Below are 23,907 nucleotides of genomic sequence, written 5' to 3' on the forward strand. Positions count from 1 at the left end.
AATATCTTTCTCCTTAGTGAATACTGAAGAAAATAAATTGTTCAAGATCTCGCCCATCTCTTTCAGCTTCACACACAGTTGTCTGCTATGATTCTCTAATGGACCAATTTTACCCCTCACTCTCCTTTTGCTATTAACATATTTGTAGAAACCCTTTGGATTTATTTTCACCCTGTTCGCTAAAGCTACCTCGTACCTTCTTTTAGCTTTTCTAATTTCTTTCTTAAGATTCCCCTTTACTGCCTGTGGATGCTGCGAGACCTGCTGAGATCCTCTGGCATGTTTGTGTCTTGCACTCAACCCCAGCAGTTGCAAACCTTCATTTGGGGTGCAGAGCCAGTTGATGTAGGGTAAAACCCCGGTATTTGGCATCTATGGGAATTGGTTGATGCTGGATAAGTGTATTTTCCGGTTGCTTGAGACTCACACTTACAATTCCTAACTAATTCACTTGCATTCAGAATAAACAGTTTAAAAGACAAAAATATTGTCCTTACACTGAACAACCTTCACTTGTGTGAATATATAAACCTTAAAGCATTTTGCTTTATTTTCAGTCACATTCTTTGAAAACATTTAATTGACGCTGCATCTGCAGGTTTCTCCCCCTCCACAGAGCCTCCCGAACAACAAAGAATAACATTATAGATAATTAAATCCCCATAATTTTACAGATAAAGCCTCTGACCGAGGAGACACTAAGTAAGCAGGGATAAGGAGACACTTTAATAGAGTTATGGATAGGATAGATGTAGGAAGGTTTTTGAGCTGGCCGGGGAAACTAAAATGAGAGAACACAGTCTCAAGATTCGGGGGAGTAGATTTAGGACAGAGATGAGGAAAAATAGTTTTTCCTAGAGAGTAGTGAATGTTTGGAATTCTCTATCCAGGGAAGTGGTTGAGGCTGCTTCATTAGACATATTTAAAATTCGGTTAGATAAATATTTACATGATAGAGGAATTAGGAGATATGGGGAGAAGGCAGGTAGGTGGAATTAGCTCATAAATTAGATCAGCCATGATATTCATTTTTGGCCTACTCCTGTTCCTACTTCCTATGTTCCTATGAGTTGCCCCAATAGTGAATAGCATCAACCAGCTCTCCATCCTGGACGACACCATTAATGTATCACACAACTTTATTCAAACAGCTGCTATGAGCAAAGCTCAACCAAAGCTGAATATTTGCTCCCAACTTACAATTTTAAACGTGTATTTTTTATCTATTATTTTAATCATTTTTTTTTTAATTTTTAAAAAATATTTTCTGTAATTATTTTAGATGATTGATGGAGGCTGCCAGTTGCTTGAGGCTGCCGGTTGATTCAAATGCCGGGTGATTGAGGCTGCCGGTTACTTGAGACTGCTGTTTAATACTCTCCAAGTTGATTGAGGCTGTCAGTTGATTGAGACATGCCGGGTGATTGAGGGCACTGGGATTGAGGCCCTCTGTTGAATGAAGATGCAGGTTTATTGAGGCATCTGGTTGATTCCGGTTGCTCAGGGCTGCTGGTTGCACAGGGCTGCCGGCTGATTGTGGATATCGGTCGATTGAGGCCGCTGGTTGCGTGAGGCCGCCGGTTGCGTGAGGCCACCGGTTGCGTGAGGCCTCCGGATGATTGAGGCCGCCGATCACTTGAGGCTGACTTTTGATTGATGCTGCTGGTTGATTTTGAGGCTACCGTTTGCTTGAGGCCACCAGTCAATTCAGATGCTGGGTAATTGAGTCTGCCAGTTGACCTCAAATCATTCATCCGATGGCAATCACCTGGTGTCTCAATGAACAGGCAGGCACAAGCTGCCAGTTACTTGAAGCTGCCAGTTTCATGGCTTCTGGTTGCTTGAGGCTGCCAGTTGCTTGAGATTGCTTTGATTGATGCTGCCGGTTGATTGTGACATACCGGGTGATTGATGCCAACTGGGGCCTCATTTGAATGCAGATGCAGATTGATTGAGACTTCTGGTTGACTGCGTCTGCTGGTTGCTTGAGGCTTCCAGATGATTGAGGCTGCTGTTTACTTGACCTGGATGATTGAGGCTTCCATTTCCTTGAGGGTGTTGATTGCTTGCTGATTATGGGTTGCCTAAGGGTGCCGGTTGCTTGAGACTACGGGTTGCTTGAGGGCGCCAGTTGCTTAAGGGTGCCGGTTGCTTGAGGATGCCGGTCCCGAATACCAGGGGTTTTACTATTTCTTCATGAACCCTCTCTACAGTCTGGAGCCCTTTGGAAAGTATCCCGGGACAGTGCTGCCTCATGCAGGACCCTACCTACACTATTGTCCGAGCTCCCCTCTCTTCCCCCGGGCACACCCTCAGTGACCTTTCTGCTGCTGGGCAGCTTGTCCGACTCTGCTGAAGTGGACGATGAATGGTTGGGAGGAAAGACTACTGGACTGGCGCTGTCACTGCCGCGGGCAAGGCTGGATTTTGAGGGGGGGCAGGTCGGTCAGGCTGATGTAAAGGGGGTGGGCAGCTTCTGCAAGCTGGAATGACTTCCATTCAAGAGCTAACTAATCGGTTGTATCTGTGCCGAACCATAGGAGGATTATCCATCGCCGTCCCCAGTGAAATCAAAGGGTACCAACTAGCTCACCAGCGCCATGGAAGGCTACCTTGGAAACGGTTGTTTGAGCCAAGCATTCAACTTGCTGAAGAAGGATTTCCCATCTCCCGAGCTCTTGCGGATGCCATAATGTCAAAAAAGGAGAACATCGAGAAAAACCCATCCTTATGGTGAGACTAAGACACAATAATGCACCTGGGGCTGCTGAATGCGACAAGCCACGGCTCTGAGAGACTGCGCCCCACAGCAGCCGATCACACCATTCTACTTTTTTTTTTGCCAGTTGCTCAAAATTCCAGATCCCAGGGGTTTCACTATATCTGTGTGACCACGCCCTGTGGACTGAACCCGTTGAGAAAAAGTCCTTGGGCACCGCTACCCCATGCAGGCACTCGCCTCCCACACTGCCCCCATCTCCTCCAGACTGCCAGTTGGAGGCCGCGCAGATGCGTACAACACCAGAGAACCCAAAGAGATTGCTGACGTTAATCCTTGCCTTCAGCTGGCGCTGGTTGGTGTTTGGTCCCAGCTTCACTTAGGAGTAACTCCTCGACATGACCAGCTTCTGTCACACATAACCCTTTCCCTTTCCACCCCTTGAAGTTGTAAGTGGAGATGTGTTCTGACAGGAAGGTTTTCTCTCCTCAGTAAATGCACTCGACTGCATTGTAGGTAGAGGAGAAATTTTTAATTGACTAGAAAACAAAGTCATGTTGTGGGATAAAATATCAATGTACAGTGTTAATCGAAGCAATTGCCTTGTTCATTTGCAAGGCAATTCTCTGAAGTGGTGTCCTGCTGTGATCAGCTGCCCAGGATCCCTGTCCTAGGTGAACTAGTCCAGTGCCCCGTGTTCACCTTATGTCTATTTTTTAAAAATTCACATCAATTTGTAAGAGCAAACTTTTACCATCAATATTAACATTTTTGTGAGAGATTTTGAGTTCTGTAAGAAAGGGTGAATGTCTGTGAACTGCTATAATATGGCTTACACTCAGAGTTCTTCTGAGAAACATCTCCCTTCCTGGGACATTCCCTCCCTCACCCACCCCAACCCTCCCCCCCCCCATCATTAACTCTCCAATAAAACAATATCCTTGACAAGTGAGGCCAATCCCTCTGACCAGTGGCATGTCCTCTGACCAGTGGCATGTCCTCTGACCAGTGGCATGTCCTCTGACTAGTGGCATGTCCTCTGACTAGTGGCGTGTCCTCTGACCAGTGGCGTGTCCGCTGGCCAGTGCTATTCTGCTGACCAGTGGAGTATCCTCTGATCGGCAGTGTTACATAGAAAGATAGAAACATAGAAGATAGGAGCAGGAGTAGGTCATTCAACCCTTCGAGCCTGCTCCGCCATTCAACGAGATCATGGCTGATCTTAAAGTTCAGTACCCCGTCCCCGCCTTCTCTCGTAACCTTTAATACCTTTATACTGAAGAAATAGATCTAATTCCCTCTTAAATATATTTAATGAACCTGCCTCTACTGCCCTCTGTGGCAATGAATTCCACAGATTCACTACCCTCTGGGTAAAGAAATTCCTCCTCATCTCGGTCCTATTATCCTCAAACCATGGCCCTGGGTTCTGGATTTTCCCATCATTGGAAACATCCCATCTGCATCCACTCTGTCCAGTCCTGCCAGAATTTTATATGTCTCTATGAGATCCCCTCTCAATCTTCTAAACTCCAGCGAGTGCAATCCCAATTTGTGCAATCTTTCCTCATAAGTTACTCCTGCCATTCCTGCCATCCCAGCCTGGTGAATCACCTCTGCACTCCCTCCATTGCAAGAACATCCTTCCTCAGATAAGGTGACCAAAACTGCACACAATACTCCTTGGTCTCACCAAGGCCCTGTACAGCTGCAGTAAGGTATCCTTGTTCCTATACTCAAACCCTCTTGATACGATTTGCCTTTTTAACCGCCTGCTGTACCTGCATGCTCGCCTTCAGAGACTGGTGTACAAGTACCCCTAGGTCTCGCTGCACTTCCCCATCTCTTAATCTATTGCCATTCAAATAGTAATCTGCCCTCCGGTTTGTATTACCAAAGTGGATAACCTCACATTTATCCACATTGTACACAACCCCTCTTCCGTGCACACAACCCCTCCTAGCTTAGTGTCATCTGAAAATTTGGAGATATTACATCCAATCCCCTCATCCAGATTATTAATGTAAATTGTGAACAGCTGGGGTCCCAGTACAGATCCCTGTGGCACCCCACTGGTCACCACCTGCCACTCAGAAAACGAGCCATTTATCCCAACTCTCTGTCTTCTACCTGCCAGCCAGTTCTCAATCCACATCAATACTTTGCCCCCAATCCCATAAGCCAGTCGTTTATGCGGGACTTTATCGAAGGCCTTTTGGAAGTCCAGGTACACCACATCCACTGGCTCTCCCCCATCTATTTTACCTGTCACCATCTCAAGTTCCGCTGGACTTGGTGCTGCGGCAACTCCTTTTCATGACGTGTTTTGATGATTTACACCACCTTTTTCAGCTATGGCCCCTGAAAACTCTGCTCAAAGATTATGGGACCCCTTTCCCTGTGAAGTTTATGGGACCCCCTTCCCTGTGAAGCTTCATTTAGTTTGTTTCTTCTGTACTTGTCTCCTACCAACTACATGAAAAATATTGATGTTGAGTGCAGTGAAAAGAAAACAAGGCTTTTACTTAAATGTGCCCCATGGGTGGAGGGGACAGCTGTTTAGGACCTCCACTGAGAATGCTCTGGCTTAAATGGTTTGTTAGATAGGTTTGTGGCTATGTTTGCAGGTAGTGTTGAGGAAGGTCTGCAGAAGGACTGAGATAACCCCATTCTCCTGCCTTCTCCCCTTAACTTGGTCAAGAACCTATCTACCAATGACTTGGGCTCCACAATTGTCCGCGCAGGTGAGGAGATGGGACAAGTAAAAGGCAGATGGAGAAATGTATGAAGTGGTTGTGCTCTTTGGGAGAATGTATAAAGACACAGACTATTTTCTAAATGGGCAATGAGTTCAAAAATCAGAGGGACCTGGTACCTTCGTGCAGGTGGAGCCAGTGGTAAGGAAAGCAAATGGGCAGGGTTGTGATGCCTAGGCCTTATACAGGTTTGGTCAGTCCACACGGAGTATTGTGAGCAGTTTTGGACTCCAGGAAGAGCTTGGAGAAGGTCCAGAGGAGGTTTCCAAGGATGATCCCCAGAGTGAAAGGATTTTTCATAAGAGGGACTGTTTGAAGGCTCTGGGATTGAACTAGTTGGAGTTTTAGACTAAAGAGTGGGGATGGAGATCTCATTGAAACCTATCAAATACTGTAAGGCCTGAATAGAGGATGTTTCCTATGGTGGGGGAAGGGTCTGGGACCAGAGGACACAGCCTCAGAATACAAACACATCCCTTTAGAACAGAGATGAGGAGGAATTCCTTTACCCAGAGGATGGGGAATTTGTGCAAGTTGTTGCTGCGGATGGTTGTGGAGGCTAAGTCATTGGTAGATAGGTTCTTGACCATGTTAAGGGAAGAAGGCAGGAGAATAGGGTTGGAAAGGTTAGTAAATCAGCCGTGATAGAATGCGGGGCAGATTCGATGAGCTAAGTGGTCTTATGGCCTCACTCTTTTCCCTACAGCTCAGTGTTCTGTCACTCCAATGGCACCATACTCAAGGAACATGACATCATCAGATTCCCAAGGCTGGCTCAGACCTACCAGATCCTGGCGGAAGAAGGCGCCAATGCATTTTACAATGGGTCTCTGTCCCACCAGATCGTGGCAGACGTCAGGAGGGCAGGTGGGTAGGCTGGTCATGGAGAAGGGCATGCCGGGCTCACCCTTCTGCCACTTTGCTGCCAGCCTCAGGCGCCCAGCGATCATCACTGTACAAGAGCAGCTGATTTTTCAGGCAACGTGGAAAAGAACAGTAAATGTAACATGAGGAAGTAGTGAGGGTCGATGGTGGTGTTGACTTGGAATTTCAGTTGGCCTTTGACAAGGTGCCGCATGTGAGGCTGATGAACACGGTAGGAGTCCATGGTATAACGGGAGAGGTTCCAGAATGGAGAGAAGAATGGCTGGCTGGCTGGCAGATGGCAGAGAGTGGGGATAAAGGAGCAGCAGATCTTAAACCCCTTCTGGCTGGCTGCTGGCGACTGGTGACATTCCACATGGGGTTGGTATCCGTTTGCCACTATTCACATTGTACGGTAATGATTAGGTGGGGGGAATTGATGGCTTTGGGGCAGAGTTTGTTGATAATAGGTGGAGGGGCAGGTAGTGTCGAGGAACCCAGGAATCTGCAGAGGGAGAGAACACATACAAAGCTGGAGAAACCCAGTGGGTCAAACAGTGTCCTTTATAATTACAAAGATTAAGGTACATAACCAGCGTTTCAGGCTTGAGCCCTTCATCAGGGTTTGGGAAAATGTTGCCCTCTAAATTAAAAGGGAACAGGGAGGTGTGGGGGGAGGAGGATGGTTCCAAGGGCGGGAGGTAATGGGTGGAGAAGGGAGGGAGGACACAGCAGTGTGGAGGAGTGGCTCAGTGAATAGAGAGGGAAGGGGGAGAGAGGAGAGGAGAGGAGAGGAGAGGAGAGGAGAGCAGGCAAGCATAAACCTGAAAAGTTGGTGTTAATGCCATCCAGCTGAAGAGTGCCCAGATGGAAAATCAGGTGTTCCTCCAATTTACGGGTGGTCTTAGTGGGATAGTGCATGATGTCATGGCCAGACATGTGAGTATGGGAGTGGGACACAGAACTGAACTGATTGGCTACTGGGAGATCCCTGTCACTGGTGTGGACAGAGAGAAGGTGCTCCCAGTCTGCACCCAGTAGAGACGGCCACAGACGGAGCACCGGATGCAATAAATTAGGCCTTGCGGATACGCAGGTGAAGTATTGCTTCACCTGAAAGGCCTGTTTGGGGCCCCGGGCTGCAGCGAGGGAGGAGGTGTGGGTAAAAGTGTGGTCCCTCATGCGACCACAGTGAAGGTGTTGGGGTGAGGGTGGGAGGTGGTTTGGTAGAGACTTGGACAAGTTGGGCAGAGGCGTGGCGAATGGTATCCCATGTAGGGAAGCATATGGTCATGTGTGAATTATTTTGTAAATGGGGAGAGAATTCAGAAATTGATCCAAAGGGAGTTGGGAGTTCTAGTGTAAGATTGTCTAAAGGTTAACTTGTAGGCTGCATCAGTAGTAAGGAAGGCAAATGCAACCTTCACATTCAGTTCCAAAACACCTGGAATATAAAAGCTGAGATTTTTAAGCCATTGTTCAGACCACATTTGAAGTATTGTGAGCAGCTTTGGGCCCCCTATCTAAGGAAAGGATTTGGAGAGGGTCCTGAGGGGTCCTTGGCACTGAAGTGTTTGCACTGAGAGTTGGCAAGATGTCAATGGGCCAAATGGCCTCCTCCTGTGTCAGAAGGAAACGTTAGCAGCAGGGATAAGAGGGTTAACATGTGAGGAGGATTTGATAGCCCTGGACCAGTAGTGGATTAACTACACCCGGGCCCTAGGCTGAGCTTTAGTAAGACCCCCCTGCCTCACGGCCCCTACCCTTCATTGAATAGAATACAGTGAAATTGTTCCATTTAGGTGGTCTAAATTTATCTGCTGGGTATGTGCTGAGAATACACTGGTTGGAGGAGGGGAGGGAAAACTTCATTCAAATCAAACCAAACTTTACCTGACAGAAGCCGTCTGCTGGCCCCGAATAATTTGAAAAATCTGTTTGTAACAAAAGGAAAAATAAAATCAGTTCTAAAAATAACAGTCTCGATGCAAAACAACACAGGAGGAGGGGTGTCTTTTTTAACAAAGTAAACCTCTCGTGAGCAAGGCTGCACGAGCTGAGCTCTGCTGCAGGAGGCAGACCTCAGGGTCACGCGGGCGTACAAACGCCAGCATTGATTGATTGGAGCCCGAGCTGATAGATGGGACGGAGACCCTGCTGCTAATTGACAGGTGAATGGGGTTACTTCATGAACCTTGACTGACAGGTGGACCCAAAATTAATGTGCACCCATATTAACAAGTGGCTCTATGGTGTACCAGTAGTTGTGACGGGCCCCCTTACCTTCTAGGCCTCTACTCAGCCTAATGGTTAATCTGCCACTGTCTCTGGGCCTGTGCATGGTGGAGTTCAGAAGGATGGGGCATCTCATTGACTCGTACTGAATATTGACAGGGCTGGACAGAGTGGATAGATGTTTACAGCAGTGGGAGAGTCTAAGACCTGAGGGCAGATATCGAAGCGAAGTTTCATCAAAAGATTGTGATTTTCTATGATTGTTATGGTGGCCTTTAGAACAGAGCGATGAATCATTTTCTTGCACCAGAGGGTGGGATATCTGTGGAATTCATTGCCAAAGACGGTAGTGGAGGCCAAGTTATTTAAAGCAGAGGATAATAGTTCAGGATTAGTAAGGGCATCAAAGGTTATAGGGAGGTGAAGGGGTTTGAAAGAAATACTACATCAGTCATGACCCGAATGCTGGAGCAGTCACAGTGGGCTGAATAGCCTATGGTGATGTGAATGGATCTTGAGTCTTTCATTACCTTCACGACCTGGTGTTTGTCAACGGTTCAAAGGTCAAAGGTTCCTTTTATTAAAATGTAATTATACATGATGTACTTCAGTTTCTACCAGCTGTGAGGCAGACAGAGTCGCCGAGAGCGTGGCCTGGTGCCCTTTACAGTCAGAGAAAGAGAAGCAAAAGAGAGGCCCTTCGGGGTCGCTGAGTGCCCATGGATTTGCGTCCCGCAGACCCCTGTTCGATCGATCAGCAACCCAAGTTCCAGACCCAAACCTCCAGCATGGTCAGGAAGCTTTCAGCACCTGAGGCCCCTTCTCTGCCTTTCCCCATCCCTGTGCCTCCTTTCCTCCAGCTGTCCACCCACTTCCCTCTCCCACCAGAGAGCTTCCCTTCTCGGCCGAATGAGATCCTCCAGCACTTTGCACGACACTGGACCCCAATATCTGCAGACTCCACGTGTACCTCCCTGTCGTACGCAGGGATGGGCTACTGGTGCTGGCAGCTTGGCGCACTGTGTCACAGATCCAGGCTAAGCCCCAAAACCCTGCCACTGGTGCTAGGCTACACCTGCTATCCACCAGATGAAGGCGCAACTGAGGCAACTTGCTGAATGTGGAGACTGCGCTCACCCTCTGCGCTAGCTGAAGACCCTGCTCTGGGTTCACAAACCCACTCTATTCCTCTCTGATCACAGGTGGAATCCTGACTCTGGACGACCTCGCAAACTACAAGGCTCAAGTCATGAAGAATCCCGTCCACCTGCAGCTTGGGGACTACAGGTTGCTTGCACCTGAATCTCCATCCAGTGGACCAGTGCTGGCACTGATCCTCAACATCCTCAAGGGTGAGATGTGTGGCCATGCTGCCTGATCCCCTGTCTCCCCATCTCCCCCCCCGTCTCCCCCCCGTCTCCCCCCGTCTCCCCCCCGTCTCCCCCCCGTCTCCCCCCCCGTCTCCCCCCGTCTCCCCCCGTCTCCCCCCGTCTCCCCCCCCGTCTCCCCCCCGTCTCCCCCCCCGTCTCCCCCCCGTCTCCCCCCCGTCTCCCCCCCGACACCCCCCGACACCCCCCGACACCCCCCGACTCCCCCCGACTCCCACCGACTCCCCCCGACTCCCCCCGACTCCCCCCGACTCCCCCGACTCCCCGTCTCCCCCGTCTCCCCCGTCTCCCCCGTCTCCCCCGACTCCCCCGACTCCCCCGACTCCCCCGTCTCCCCCCGTCTCCCTCCCCGTCTCCCCCCGTCTCCCCCCGTCTCCCCCCGTCTCCCCCCCGACTCCCACCGACTCCCCCCGACTCCCCCCGACTCCCCCCGACTCCCCCGACTCCCCCGACTCCCCCGACTCCCCCGACTCCCCCGTCTCCCCCTCGTCTCCCCCCCCGTCTCCCCCCGTCTCCCCCGTCTCCCCCCGTCTCGCCCCCTCGCCCCGTCTCCCTCGCCCCGTCTCCCTCGCCCCGTCTCCCTCGCCCCGTCTCCCTCGCCCCGTCTCCCTCGCCCCCGTCTCCCTCGCCCCCGTCTCCCTCGTCCCCGTCTCCCTCGCCCCCGTCTCCCTCGCCCCCGTCTCCCTCGCCCCCGTCTCCCTCGCCCCCGTCTCCCTCGCCCCCGTCTCCCTCGCCCCTGTCTCCCTCGCCCCCGTCTCCCTCGCCCCCGTCTCCCTCGCCCCCGTCTCCCTCGCCCCCGTCTCCCTCGCCCCCGTCTCCCTCGCCCCCGTCTCCCTCGCCCCCGTCTCCCTCGCCCCCGTCTCCCTTCCTTCCTCTCTCCCCATGTCCCCTCCATGCACCTCAGCTTTTCCCACCCCCATCTCTTTGCGTTGAACAGAAGGGCAGGCAAGTATGTGGATGGGGGCAGGGGGTGGCATGGGGTGTCTCTGTTTGTGGGAAGTGGAATCAACCTGTTGAAGAGAAGAGACATTGGATTGGAAAATGTAGAATCCATGTGGTTGGAATAACTATCTGTCAGGGTAAAAAGGCCCTCATGGGAGTTGTGCACAGGCCTCCAGGATGTGGCATGTGAATCACAGAGGGAAATAGAGAAGGCACACAGAAAGGGCACGTCATGGGGATTTCATGCGCAGGTGGAATGGAAAAGTCAGTTTTATGCTGCATCCCAGGAGGAGGAATTTTTTCAATACTGCGGACGGCTTTTAAGAGCAACTCATGGCTGAGCTAACGTGGGCAAAGGCAGTTCTGGATCAGGGATCTGAGTCATGAACCAGATTTGAATGCAAAGGAACCCTTAGGATGCAGTGATAGAATTCACCCTGCGGCTAAGGGAGAAACAAAAATCAGATGTTTGTGTAAACCAGTGGAATACAGGGGTCGACAGAGGTATGAGGGCCCAAGTTGGTGGGAAGAGGACACAGACAGGGGTGACGGTAGAGCAGCAGTGGCTGGTGTTTCTGAGCTTGACTCAGATGGCACAAGATAAATTCATGCCAAGGATGAAGTCGTGTTCTAAAGTGAGTGGAGGGATGAGGCAACCGGGCCTGGCGAGGAGGACAAAGACAGCTGAAAGCAAATGGGAGGGAATTAGTGCAAGGAAAGATTAGGGAGAAGCTAGATGATTAAAAGGCAACTAAAAAAGCATGAAGGAAAAGTAAGATATGAAGGTAAGCTGGCCTGTAGCAGAAAAGAGGATGTGAAACTTTCTTCAGGTACATAAAGAGCACAAGGAGGTGAGGGTGGTCATAGGGTCACTGGAAATGAGCTGGGAGAAACTAGTAGGGGATAAGGAAATGGCAGACAAACTATCTTGTGTCAGGTTTCACTGTAGAAGACACCAGGCAGTATGGCAGAAGATGGGGAGTGTCAAGGGGCAGAAATAGGTGTAGTCACTCTTACTAAGGTGCTGGTGCTGGGCAAGTCTGACAGTGAAGAAATCATCTGACTGGATGGACTACACCCCAGGATTCTTAAAGAGATATCTGAGGAGAGTGTGGAAATTATCTTTCAGAAATCATTGAATTCCGGTTTGGCTCCGGAAGTTTGGAAAGTTTCAAATGTCACCATCCTTTCAAAAGGGAGGGAGACAATGACAGGAAATGATAGGCTGGGTGCTTGGTGGTTGGCAAAATGCAGATGAGCTTAGAGCCTGGATTGGCATGTGGAATGACGATGTTGGGTGAGGGACTGTACTGGCAGCTCAGTGTTCTGGGCTTCTGTTGTTTTAAACATGATAGAACTGTGGGAATGAGAGGGGGAGGAGTGGCATTGCTCGTCAGGGAAAATATCACAGCTGAGCTCAGGCAGGATAGACCAGAGGGCTCATCTATTGAGGCTATATGGGTGGACCTGAGGAACAGGAAAGGTATAACCACACTCATGGGCTTGTGTTATAGACTACCCAATAGCCCGTGAGAATTGGAGAAGCAAATCTGGAGAGAGATAGCAGACGGCTGCAGGAAACACAAGGTTGGATAATAGGGGATTTTAACTTTCCACATATTGACTGGATATGTTGGTTTAGCTGGATGGTTTAGAGTTTGTCAAATGTGTTCAGAAAGTTTTCTCAATCAATATATGGAGGTACCAACTAGAGAGAGTTCAATACTGGATCTCCTATTAGGGAACGAGATGGAACAGGTATCAAAAGTAGGTGTTGGGGAACATTTTGGGTCCAGTGATCATAATGCCGTTAGTTTTAAGTTAATTATGGAGAAGGATAGGTCTGGGCCAATTTTGAGGAAATGAGAAAGGATCTAGATTGCGTGACGTTTTCTGGCAAGGATGTGTGAGGTAAGTGGAGGACCTTCACAGGGGAACTTTTGAGAGAACAGAGTTTGTATATTCCTGTCAGGATTAAAGGCAAGGTTAGAAGGCAATGGGGAACCATGGTTTTCAAGGGATATTGGGGATCTGGTTAGGAAGAATGTATTGGCAACATGGAGCAAATGAGGTATTTGAGAAGAATAAAAAATACTAGAAAAACCTCAAGGAAGAAATCAGGAAGGATAAAAGAAGACATGAGGTTACTTTGGCAGACAATGTGAAGGAAAATCCTAAGGGTTTCTCCAGATATATTAAGACCAAAAGGATAGTAAGGGACAAAATTGGTCCCCTTGAAGATCAGAGTGGTTGGCTTTGAACGGAGCCAAAAGAGATGGGGGTGAGGGGATCTTAAATGGGTTTTTGCAACAGTATTCACCCAGGAAACAGACACAGAGTTGTGGAAAGTAAGGAAAACAAGAATGAGGTCATGGAACCTGTACAGATTAAAGAGGAGGAAGTGCTTGCTGTCTTAAAGCAAATAAGGGTGGATAAATTCTCAGAATCTGACAGGATATTCCCTCGGATCTTGAGGGAAGCTGGTGTAGAAATTGCAGAAATATTTAAAATGTCCTTAGCCACAGGGGAGGTGCTGGAGGGTAGGTCATGTTATTCCATTGTTCAAAAAAGGCTCCAAAAGTAACCCTAGAAATTATAGGCTGATGAGCCTGACGTCAGTGGTAGGTAAATTATTGAAAGGTGTTCTCAGAGATCAGATACACAATAATTTGGATAGCCAGAAACTGATTAGGGGTGATCAATATGACTTTGTGGTCATGTTTAACAAATCTTAAAGTTTTTAGAGGAGGTACCAGGAAAGTTGACAAAGGCTGTGGATGTTGTCTACATGGATCTTAGTAAGGCCTTTGGCAAGGTCCCACATGAGAGGTGAGTCAGGAAGGTTCAGAAGCTAGGTATTCATGGTGAAGTAGTAACTGGATTCAACAATGGCTGGACAGGAGAAGGAAGAGTGTAGTGGTGGATGATTGCTTCTCAGACTGGAGGCCTGTGATTTAGTGGAGTGTCTCAGGGATCAGTGCTGGGACCATTGTTGTTTGTCATCTCTATCAATGATCTGGATGATAATGTGGTAAATTGGATCAGCAAGTTTTCAGATGACACTAAGATTGGAGGTGTTGTAGACATCAAAGGTTTTAAAAGTTTGCAGATGGGTCTGGACCAGCAGGGAAAATGGGCTGAAAATGGCAGATGGAATTTAAAGCAGACAAGTGTGAGGTGTTGTATTTTGGAAGGAGAAACCAAGGTAGGACATACATGGTAAATGGTAGGGCTCTGAGGAGTGTGGTAGAACAGAAGGATCTGGGAATACAGATACATAATTCCCTGGAAGTGGCATCACAGGTGGATGGGGTTGTAAAGACAGCTTTTGGCATCTTGGCCTTCATAAATCAAAATGTTGAGTACAAGCTTTGGGATGTTATGGTAAAGTTGTATAAGACATTGGTGAGGCCAAATTTGGAATATTGTGTGCAGTTTTGGTCATCTCATTACAGAAAAGATATCTATAAGATAGAAAAAGTATGGAGAAGATTTATTAGGATGCTGCCGGTGACCAGTGGTGTACACAGGGCTCGGTGCTGCCAGTGGGGCTATAAAGGGCTCGGTGCTGCCAGTGACCAGTGGTGTCCACAGGGCTCGGTGCTGCCAGTGACCAGTGGTGTCCACAGGGCTCGGTGCTGCCGGTGACCAGTGGTGTTCCACACACCAACTGGTCCCACCCCCTCACCCCCGTCCCACACACTGCTCCCACCTCTTAACCCCTGTCCCACCCACTGCACCCACCCCTTCACCTCCATCCCACCCACTGTACCCACCCTTTCACCCATCCCACCCACTGTACTCACCCTTTCACCCACTTCCCACCCATTGTACCCACCCCTTCACCCCTGGTCCACCCACAGTCATCACACATCAACCCTTGCCGGTGTCCACAAGAGCTTCTTCACCCCTGTCCCACTCCGCAGGCCCTGTCCCCATCCATTCTCCGGATTCCTTGTGTCCCCATCGCTGGTGAGCCTCACATCTGCTGATGGGCATGAGCGAACACCTTGAGTTGTTGGTCAACATCAGTCAACACCCTTCCCCTCCCCCTCCCACCATCTATATTCTCCCCAAAAGCAGCAAGCAGTTCAGGGGCAGACGCACCTGAGCTTTCACTGCCAAGGGCATGAGGTCCAGGAATGTACCTGCTGCACCTACACTAGTCCTTGGGGGAAGCCCTCCTGGGCAGTCGTATGGAGTTCTGGTCTAATGTCAGAGGTCTCAACTCTCGAGGTGCATCAGGCTGATGTCTGGGAGGAGAGGTTCCTCAGCGAGAGGGTATTTTACTGAGGCATACAGGCTCAGTGAGGGGTCCGGAGTGAGGTGCTGGGAACCTGAGTGAATGGAGAGAAGCTGGAGAGAGTCAATGGGTCAGGCAGCATCTGTGGAGGAAGATGATCTGTAAGCATTTCCAGTTGAAATCTCAGGATAATGGTGGGAAGGGGGGGCAGCAAGAATAAAAAGCAGAGGAGGGGAGGCTGGTGGGCTCTTGATGAGCATGTCAATGGTTACAGATGTGCTTGAGAGGATAAATACATCGGCCGTGATTTGAATGGTGGAGGAGACTTGATGGGCTGAATAGTCTTCTGGGGCCAAGTGACAACAGGTGAGAGTAGGTAAGTGAAGGTGGGAGGTGTGCAGAGACCGGGAACACACAGGAGACTTTGGAATCCAAAGGCAAGCACACTCCGCTGGAAGAACTTGGCAGCTCGAGCAGCATCCACAGATGTATCACTGACATTTTGGCCCTGAACCCTTCCTCAAGGCTTAAGCAAAGAACAGGAAAGCACCAGAATAAAGACTGGAGATTGGTCGGGGTTGGGGGGGGGGGGGGGTCAACCAAGAAAAAGCGTTAATTGGATATGATAAGAGGAAAGGTTTTGACTCTGTTAGTGGAGCCAAAGGGAAGGGAGAGAGAGAGAATATGTGGGAAGGAGATAGGGAAGAAGGGTTGGGGGTGGGGGGAGAGGAGTTTAATGGAAGTTGGAGCAGTTGATATTAATGCCATCTGCTTGGAGGGTGTCCAGTCAGAAGATGAGTTGTTGTTCCTCCAGTGGTCAGACTCGGGGTCAGAGGAGACAGTGAGTCAGTGCCTGGTGTCGGGTGAGAGGAGGAGGAGCTGGGAGTTAATTGGGGTTAATTGGTAAGGGTTAATAAAAGGAGTAGAAAGGGAGGGAGCGGACAGCGAGGAGCGGCCCAGTGGGTGAGTGGCCCAGTGAGGATTCGGCGAGAAGGAGCTACTTGTGTGGGAAGGGTATTTATATTAAGAAAAGAGGAAATGGAGTCAGTTGGGGTAGTTAAGTGCTCCAATTGTGGGATGTGGGAAATCAGAGACAGCACAGATGTTTCTGTTCCTGACGACTACACCTGCAAAAGGTGCATCCAATTGCTTATAATGAATGACCGTGTTAAGGAGCTTGAGCTGCAGTTGGATGAACTGAGGATCATAAGTGTTAGAAACAGAAATACCTTAACAGAAATTGTTCGAGACAAAAATTGAGAACAAAGAACATTTATTATACAACAATGCAAAGTTGGGTGCTTCCCCTTACCCTGGGAATACACACATACATTGGGGCTCACCCAACTTTTATACAGTTTATTTCAGTATAGGAATACACTCCCCCTTACATTCTTCTGCCTCCTGGATAGGTTTGGCATTAGGCAACCCTGCCTGCCTACATGCTGTTTCTGTGAACTTGGAGGACCAGGGGGGGGGTATCCTGTCGGTGTCTCATCATGTCATTATCCTCATTGTCCTTATTCACAAACCTGTCTTTGTTCTAATTTACACCTTCCCAACTCTCAGGGCTATAAACTCTTCATATGCAGAACTTGCTAATACTCTAGGGCTTACTAATTACATATGTAAAACCTGCTAATTCTATCTAGGGCTAGAAGACCCTTATCTTATTCAGACTAACTCTACTTCCTACATTCTAATATCCATTTCTTATCCTGTTCATACTGGCTTTATTCATTTACCCATATATCTATATTAGTTTCCTCATCTTCATATTTTTATATCAGTTTTACTCATCTCTCACAATCCTCACTTTTCTTTTAGATCAGTGATACTGATCTCTCACAATGATCAGTGTTACTGATCTCTTACATAAGGGAAGCAGAGCCAGTGACAGAGAGGAGTTACAGGGAGACAGTCACCCCTAGAAGGCAGGAGTCAGGGAATTGGATGACTGTGTGGAAAGGAGGGAGAGTGCCTGTGCAGAGTACCCCTGTGGAAGTGCCACTCAGCAATATGTATTCTGCATTGGATACTGCTGGGGGGAACAGCCTATCAGGGACGAGTCGTAGGGGTCAGGTCTCTGGCACGGGGGCTGCCCCTGAGGTTCAGAAGGGAAGGAGGGATAAGAACAGGATACTTGTAGTTGGGGACTCGTTAGTCAGAGGGACAGATAGAAGGTTTGTGGGATGAGATCGGGGATCCAGGTTGGTATGTTGCCTCCCTGGTGCCAGGGTCAGGGATATCTCTGATCGAGTACATAGCATTCTGCAAGGGGATAGGAGAACAGCCAGAAGTCGTGGTCCATGTGGGGACCAATGACTTCGCTAGAAGTGGGGATGAGGTCCTGAAACAGGATTATGTGGAATTAGGTAGGAAGTTACAAAACAGGACCTCCAAGGTAGTAATCTCTGGATTGCTGCCGGTGCCACGCGCTAGTGAGGGTAGAAATAGGAGGATGTGGAGGATGAATGCGTGGCTAAAGAGATGGTGCAAGGGGCAAGGGATAAGATTTCTGGATCATTGGGATCTCTCCTGGGGAAGGTCAAACCTGTACAAAAGGGACGGGCTCCACTTGAACTGGAGGGGGACCAATGTGCTGGCAAGCAGATTTGCTAGAGCTGTGGGGGAAGGTTTAAACTAGTTTGGCAGGGGGGAGGGGAACAGAGTGTGAGAGCAGTTTCAAGGGAGTATGGCCACCTAGATAAGAATAAAAACGATAACAAAGGTAGGATGGAGATTAGGGTAGAAGGTAGAAAAGAGAATGTATGTGAGGGTCATTCTCTGAAATGCATATATTTTAATGCAAGAAGCATAGTGAACAAGGTAGATAAGCTTAGAGCATGGACAGATACTTGGGGTCATGATATTGTGGCAATTAGTGAGACCTGGCTACAGGAGGGGCAGGACTGGCAACTTAATATTCCAGGATACATTTGTTTTAGACGTGATAGATCAGGGGGTAAAAAAGGGGGAGGAGTTGCTCTGCTTGTTAAGGAGGACATTACTGCCGTGAGGTGACAGGATGGTCTGGAGGGATCGTCCAGTGAGGCTGTTTGGGTAGAATTGAGGGGTGAAGGAGGCATGAGGGTGCTAATAGGGATGTATTACAGACCACCAAATGGGCCAAGAAAATTAGAGGAACAAATTTGTAGGGAGATAACGTATATGTGTGAGAATCATAAGGTAGTGATCATGGAAGATTTTAACTTCCCTCACATTTATTGGGATACCCATACAGTTAGAAGGCTGGATGGGGTGGAGTTTGTTAAATGTGTTCAAGATTGTTTTCTAAATCAATTAGTAGAAGGGACTCAGGACGGTGTAATACTGGATCTCCTGTTAGGGATCGAGCTAGGTCAGGTATCGGACATTAATGTTGGAGAACAAATTGGGTCTAGTGATCATAACTCTGTTAGTTTTAGGGTAGTTTTAGGGAAGAGCAAGGAGGGGCCTAAAGTTGAGGTTCTGGATTGGAGAAGAGCAAATTTCGAAGGAAAAGAAGGGATTTGGGGAGTATTGAGTGGGACAGGATATTTTCAGGTAAGGATGTAAATGAATAATTGAGGATATTCAAAAAATAAATTTTGAGGGTACAGAGTAGATATGTCCCAGTGAGGATCAAAGGAAAGGCTGGAAGTCATAGGGAGGCTTGGTTTTCGAGGAATATTGGAAATTTGGTTAGGAGTAAAAGGGAGGTGTACAAGAGGTATAAAGAGCAGGGAGCTGAGAATTTGAAGGAGGACTACAAGGAGTGTAGAAGGAATCTTAAGAAAGAAATTAGAAAGGCCAAAAAAAGGCACAAAGAGGCTTTGGCAGACAGAGTAAAAATAAATCCAAATGATTTCTATAAGTACATTAAAAGTAAAAGATTAAGGAGGGATAAAATTGGACCCCTTGTAGATAATGAGGGTAAGCTGAGTGAGAAATCAGAGGAAATGGGGGAAATTTTGAATGATTTCTTTGCCTCGGTATTCGCTAGGGAAAAAAATATTGAACCAGTTGAGGTAAAGAAAAATAGTGGGGAGGTAATGAAGCATATAATGATAATCGACGAGGTAGTGATGGCTGTGTTGAAAAAGATAAAGGTGAATAAATCTCCGGGACCAGAAAAAATATTCCCAAGGACACTCAGGGAGGCTAGTGGACAGATAGTGGGGCCATTAACAGAGATATTTAGGATGTTACTGGCTACGGGGGTAGTGCCAAAGGTTGGAGGGTGGCGTATGTGTTTCTGCTGTTTAAGAAAGGGTCTAAATGTAATCCTGGGAATAATAGCCCTGTGAGTCTGACGTCTGTGGTGGGCAAGTTGATGGAAAGTGTTCTGAGGGATGCTATTTACAAATAGGGAGGTACAGGGATTGCTAGGGAGTAATCAGCATGGTTTTGTCTGGGGTAGATCATGCTTGACAAACCTGATTGAGTTTTTCGAGGGGGTTACAAAAAAAGTTGATGAAGGGAAAGCTGTGGATGTTGTCTATTTAGACTTTAGTAAAGTTTTTGACAAAGTTCCCCATAGGAGGTTAGGAAAAAAGGTGGAGGCATTAGGTATAAATGAGGAGGTAGTGGAATGGATACAGCAATGGTTGGATGGGAGGTGTCAGAGAGTAGTGGTAGAAAATTGTTTGTCCAATTGGAGGCCGGTGACTAGAGGAGTTCCTCAGGGATCGGTCCTCGGTGTCGGTGCACTATTGTTTGTTAACGATCTGGAAGTAGGGGTGGAGAATTGGATAAGCAAGTTTGCGGATGATACAAAGATTGGTGGTGTTATGGACAGTGAGGAAGATTACCGTGATTTAGGAAGGCTGGAGGTGTGGGCTGAGAAATGGCTGATGGAATTTAATACAGATAAGTGTGAGGTGTTACATTTTGGAAAGGCAAATCTAAATAGGTCATATGCATTAAATGGTCGGCTACTGAGATGTGCAGAGCAACAAAGGGATTTAGGAGTTGTGGTAAATAGTACCCTCAAGGCTGATACTCAGGTAGATGGTGTGGTGAAGAAAGCATTTGGAATGTTGGCCTTCATAAATCGGAGTATTGAATTCAAGAGTAGAGAGGTTATGATGAAATTGTACAAGGCATTGGTGAGGCCAAATTTGGAGTACTGTGTACAGTTTTGGTCACCAAATTATAGGAAAGATATAAACAAAATAGAGAGAGTACAGAGAAGGTTCACGAGAATGTTGACAGGATTTTAAGGTTTGAGTTACAGGGAAAGGTTGTGCAGACTTGGGCTTTTTTTCTCTGGAGCACAGAAGATTGAGAGGGGACTTGATAGAGGTCTTTAAGATTTTAAAAGGAACAGACAGAGTAAACGTGGATAGGCTTTTTCAATTAAGAGTGGGGGAGATTCAAACTAGAGGGCATGATTTAAGATTGAAGGGGGAAAATTATAAGGGGAACATGAGGGGAAATTTCTTTACACAAAGGGTGGTACGGATGTGGAATGAGCTTCCAACAGACGTGGTCGAGGCGGGATCATTGGTTACATTTAAGGAAAGACTGGATAGTTACATGGATAGGAGAGGACTGGAGGGGTATGGACCGGGTGCTGGTCAGTGGGACTAGGAGGGTGGGGATTTGTTACGGCATGGACTAGTAGGGCCGAACTGGCCTGATCTGTGCTGTAAGTGGTTATATGTTTAAATTGCGGGTGGTCTCAGTCTGGCCATGCATGGAACCACGAACATGTCAGCAAGACAATTGAAGGTGGGGAATTGAAATGGATGGCCACTGGGGTCTGTGGAAAGTGGAGATACTGGTGGGGGTTGTCCATTGGAGAGCTGCAGGGTGGTGGGGGGAAGAAGGACAGAGAAGTGAGAACAGGAGTGGGTAAAGAAGGGATGGAAACTGGGGGACTGGGCTCCCTGAATGGAAAGCTCAGACTTCACGCTGTTGGGTTCATTGCTGTCTGGGACTAATGTGACGCGCGTTCCTTCTGTTCATGTGTGGCCTTCCCTCAACAGGGGTGGTGGTGGACAGAGCAAAGTGTGGCTGGGGTCTTGTCCCACACCAGCCTCCACAGGCAGGCAGTGTAGGAGACAGGTATTGAGGGTGTGGAGCGAGAGGGGCAGCATTTAATGGATCAGGTCAAGAATCAGAATTTCTTGTCATGAAACAAGTCACGAAATTCATTGTTTTTTGGCAGCTTCACAGGACAAACATTCATATAATAAACCACCTGACAGCAACAAATAAAATATGCACAAAAAGTCAAAGTGAGGCAGTTCATTCAGGAATCTGGTGGCAGTGGGGAAGAAGCTGTCCTTGTGCCACTGAGGGCTTGTCTTTAGGCTCCTGTACCTTTCCCGATGGTAGCAGAGTGAAGAGGACATGGCCTGGGTGGTGGAGTCTTTGAGGATAGAGGCTGCTTTTTTAAGACACCGCCTCATGTAGACGTCCTCAATGGAGTGAGACTGGTGCCTGTGATGTCGCAGGCCGAGTTAACAACCCTTTGGAGTTTATTCTTGTCCTGAGAGTTGGCACCTCCGTACCAGGCAGTAATGCAACGAAATAGAATGCTCTCCATGGTCGAGATACCATATCTCCTCAGACACCTCACAAAATGTAGCCACTGATGAGCCTTCTTTGTGATTGCATTGACATGGAGGCTCCAGAATCCTCGGAGATGTTGACATCCAGGAATTTGAAGCTCTTGACCCTCTCCCACTACTGATCCCTCAGTGAGGACTGGGTGGTGTTCTCCAGATTTCGTACTGAATGGTAGAGCAGATGGATGGATGGATGAATGAATGTCCTCCTGCTCCTGGTGTGAAAGCATCAGTGACCTGCCTTCCAGCTGTTCTCCTGAGCGCTGTTCACGTGGCCTTACCCTCCGTTCACAGGTTATAACTTCACCTCCGACAGCATCTCCACACCGACAAAGAAAGCCCTGACCTATCACCGAATTATTGAGGCCTTTAAGTTTGCCTTCGCAAAGAGGAGCATGCTGGGAGATCCCCGGTTTGTCAACATTACTGCGGTAAGCTGCTCGAACTGGTGATCGCTTTATTGTCATGTACACTATGCATCTACTGCAGAATTCGTACGCGCTGCAGCTGAACAGGTTCAACATTCAATGTCATACAAAGTGCAGAACAGGAGATATGACCTAAAATTGCCCTCTGCCTGCCGCAAGGGTCTCCATTAGTGTGGCTCTGCTCCCCTGCGTGAAAGAGAAGCAAAAGAGAGTCCCTTCTGAGACACGACTGCCCCTTTCACACTGGAAACCCACTAAATGAGTAAACGACTCAGTATCCGGTGAAGCATTCACACGGAACCATGAATTCTCTGGATATCATGGACCCAAGGGGAGCCCCGACCACCAGGGGTGACTTCTCGAGTGACATATTATGTACTCGCAGGGCAGTGACATCGGAACGGGAATAAAGCACATTCACGCTCAATGTAGACAAGACCGTGGGAAAATCTACTGCAGTAGGTCCAGACTGTCCGAACTGATGACAAACGCACAGACCAGCTCCCTCACCATCTGGCATACATCCTGTTGCAGGAAGAAGGGAGAAGGGGAAGACGATGGGGTGGAGAAGATAGCAGTGCTGTCACTGGTGTGGACGTGGGAGGGAGGGGAGTAGAGATACGGGGCTGTCACTAGTGTGGACATGGGAGGGGGGAGTGGGGACACGGTGCTGTTACTCTGCCCGCTTTAACGGCCTGCTAGGGTAGCTCCTAGAATGCTTCCACCAGCGTTGTCTCCGCTCCATCCTCAACATCCATTGGAACGCTTTCATCCCTAACGTCGAAGTACTCGAGATGGCAGAGGTCGACAGCATCGAGTCCACACTGCTGAAGATCCAGCTGCGCTGGATGGGTCACGTCTCCAGAATGGAGGACCATCGCCTTCCCACGATCGTGTTATATGGCGAGCTCTCCACTGGCCACCGTGACAGAGGTGCACCAAAGAAAAGGTACAAGGACTGCCTAAAGAAATCTCTTGGTGCCTGCCACATTGACCACCGCCAGTGGGCTGATAACGCCTCAAACCGTGCATCTTGGCGCCTCACAGTTTGGCGGGCAGCAACCTCCTTTGAAGAAGACCGCAGAGCCCACCTCACTGACAAAAGGCAAAGGAGGAAAAACCCAACACCCAACCCCAACCAACCAATTTTCCCCTGCAACCGCTGCAACTGTGTCTGCCTGTCCCGCATCGGATTTGTCAGCCACAAACGAGCCTGCAGCTGACGTGGACTTTTTACCCCCTCTATAAATCTTCGTCCGCGAAGCCAAGCCAAAGAAGAAAGGGTAGCTTAAATCCCTGCAACTCCTGATTCTCTCCCTAAGAGGCGGCGCCTGAGCTGGGCAGCGTATCTCGAGGGGCTGCGGGCTCTGGGGGAGCAGCGGGCCGACCCAGGGCTGCAGTAAGGAGAAGGAGATGACCCTACTGAACGGTGACTACGACAGTCGAACAGCGAGGGGCTCCGTAACTGAGGGCCCCACAAAACAGGCTCCGGTTCGCTGTCAACGAGCAGTCACGGATCTCTGCCAGGTGCTGGCGGCCGATGAAAGGACCCGCACCAGGCTGCGGGCTGCTGGAGACGGGATTCGAGAGGGTGCCCGAGGCGGGAGAGGTTGCCGAAGGGCCTCGGGCGCTGAAGGCTTCCTGAGCGTGTCGGGGGGTTGGAGCTGGAGGGGCCGGTGGATGGAACAGGGTGTCTGTGCGGCTGCAGGAGGGGAATCCAGGGGTACTGGAAGACTTTCTCTCCCTCTCAGGGACTCTGGGTGCGTTACGGCAGA

General features: G+C 48.9%; 1 protein-coding gene across 6 annotated transcripts in view; it reads left to right on the forward strand.

The window, feature by feature from the left end:
- The window catches only part of LOC138761518 (glutathione hydrolase 1 proenzyme-like), a 99,874-nt gene that overhangs the window by 23,532 nt on the left and 52,435 nt on the right, over positions 1-23,907 (forward strand). For all 6 annotated transcript variants that reach the window (XM_069933785.1, XM_069933786.1, XM_069933781.1 and 3 more), the window contains 4 exons: positions 2,541-2,733; positions 6,182-6,342; positions 9,777-9,926; positions 21,999-22,135. In XM_069933785.1, coding sequence (XP_069789886.1) covers positions 2,541-2,733; positions 6,182-6,342; positions 9,777-9,926; positions 21,999-22,135 — 641 coding nt within the window. The remainder of the gene's footprint in view (positions 1-2,540; positions 2,734-6,181; positions 6,343-9,776; positions 9,927-21,998; positions 22,136-23,907) is intronic.

This window comes from Narcine bancroftii, chromosome 4 (assembly GCF_036971445.1).
Source record: "Narcine bancroftii isolate sNarBan1 chromosome 4, sNarBan1.hap1, whole genome shotgun sequence".
Classification (NCBI taxonomy): domain Eukaryota; kingdom Metazoa; phylum Chordata; class Chondrichthyes; order Torpediniformes; family Narcinidae; genus Narcine; species Narcine bancroftii.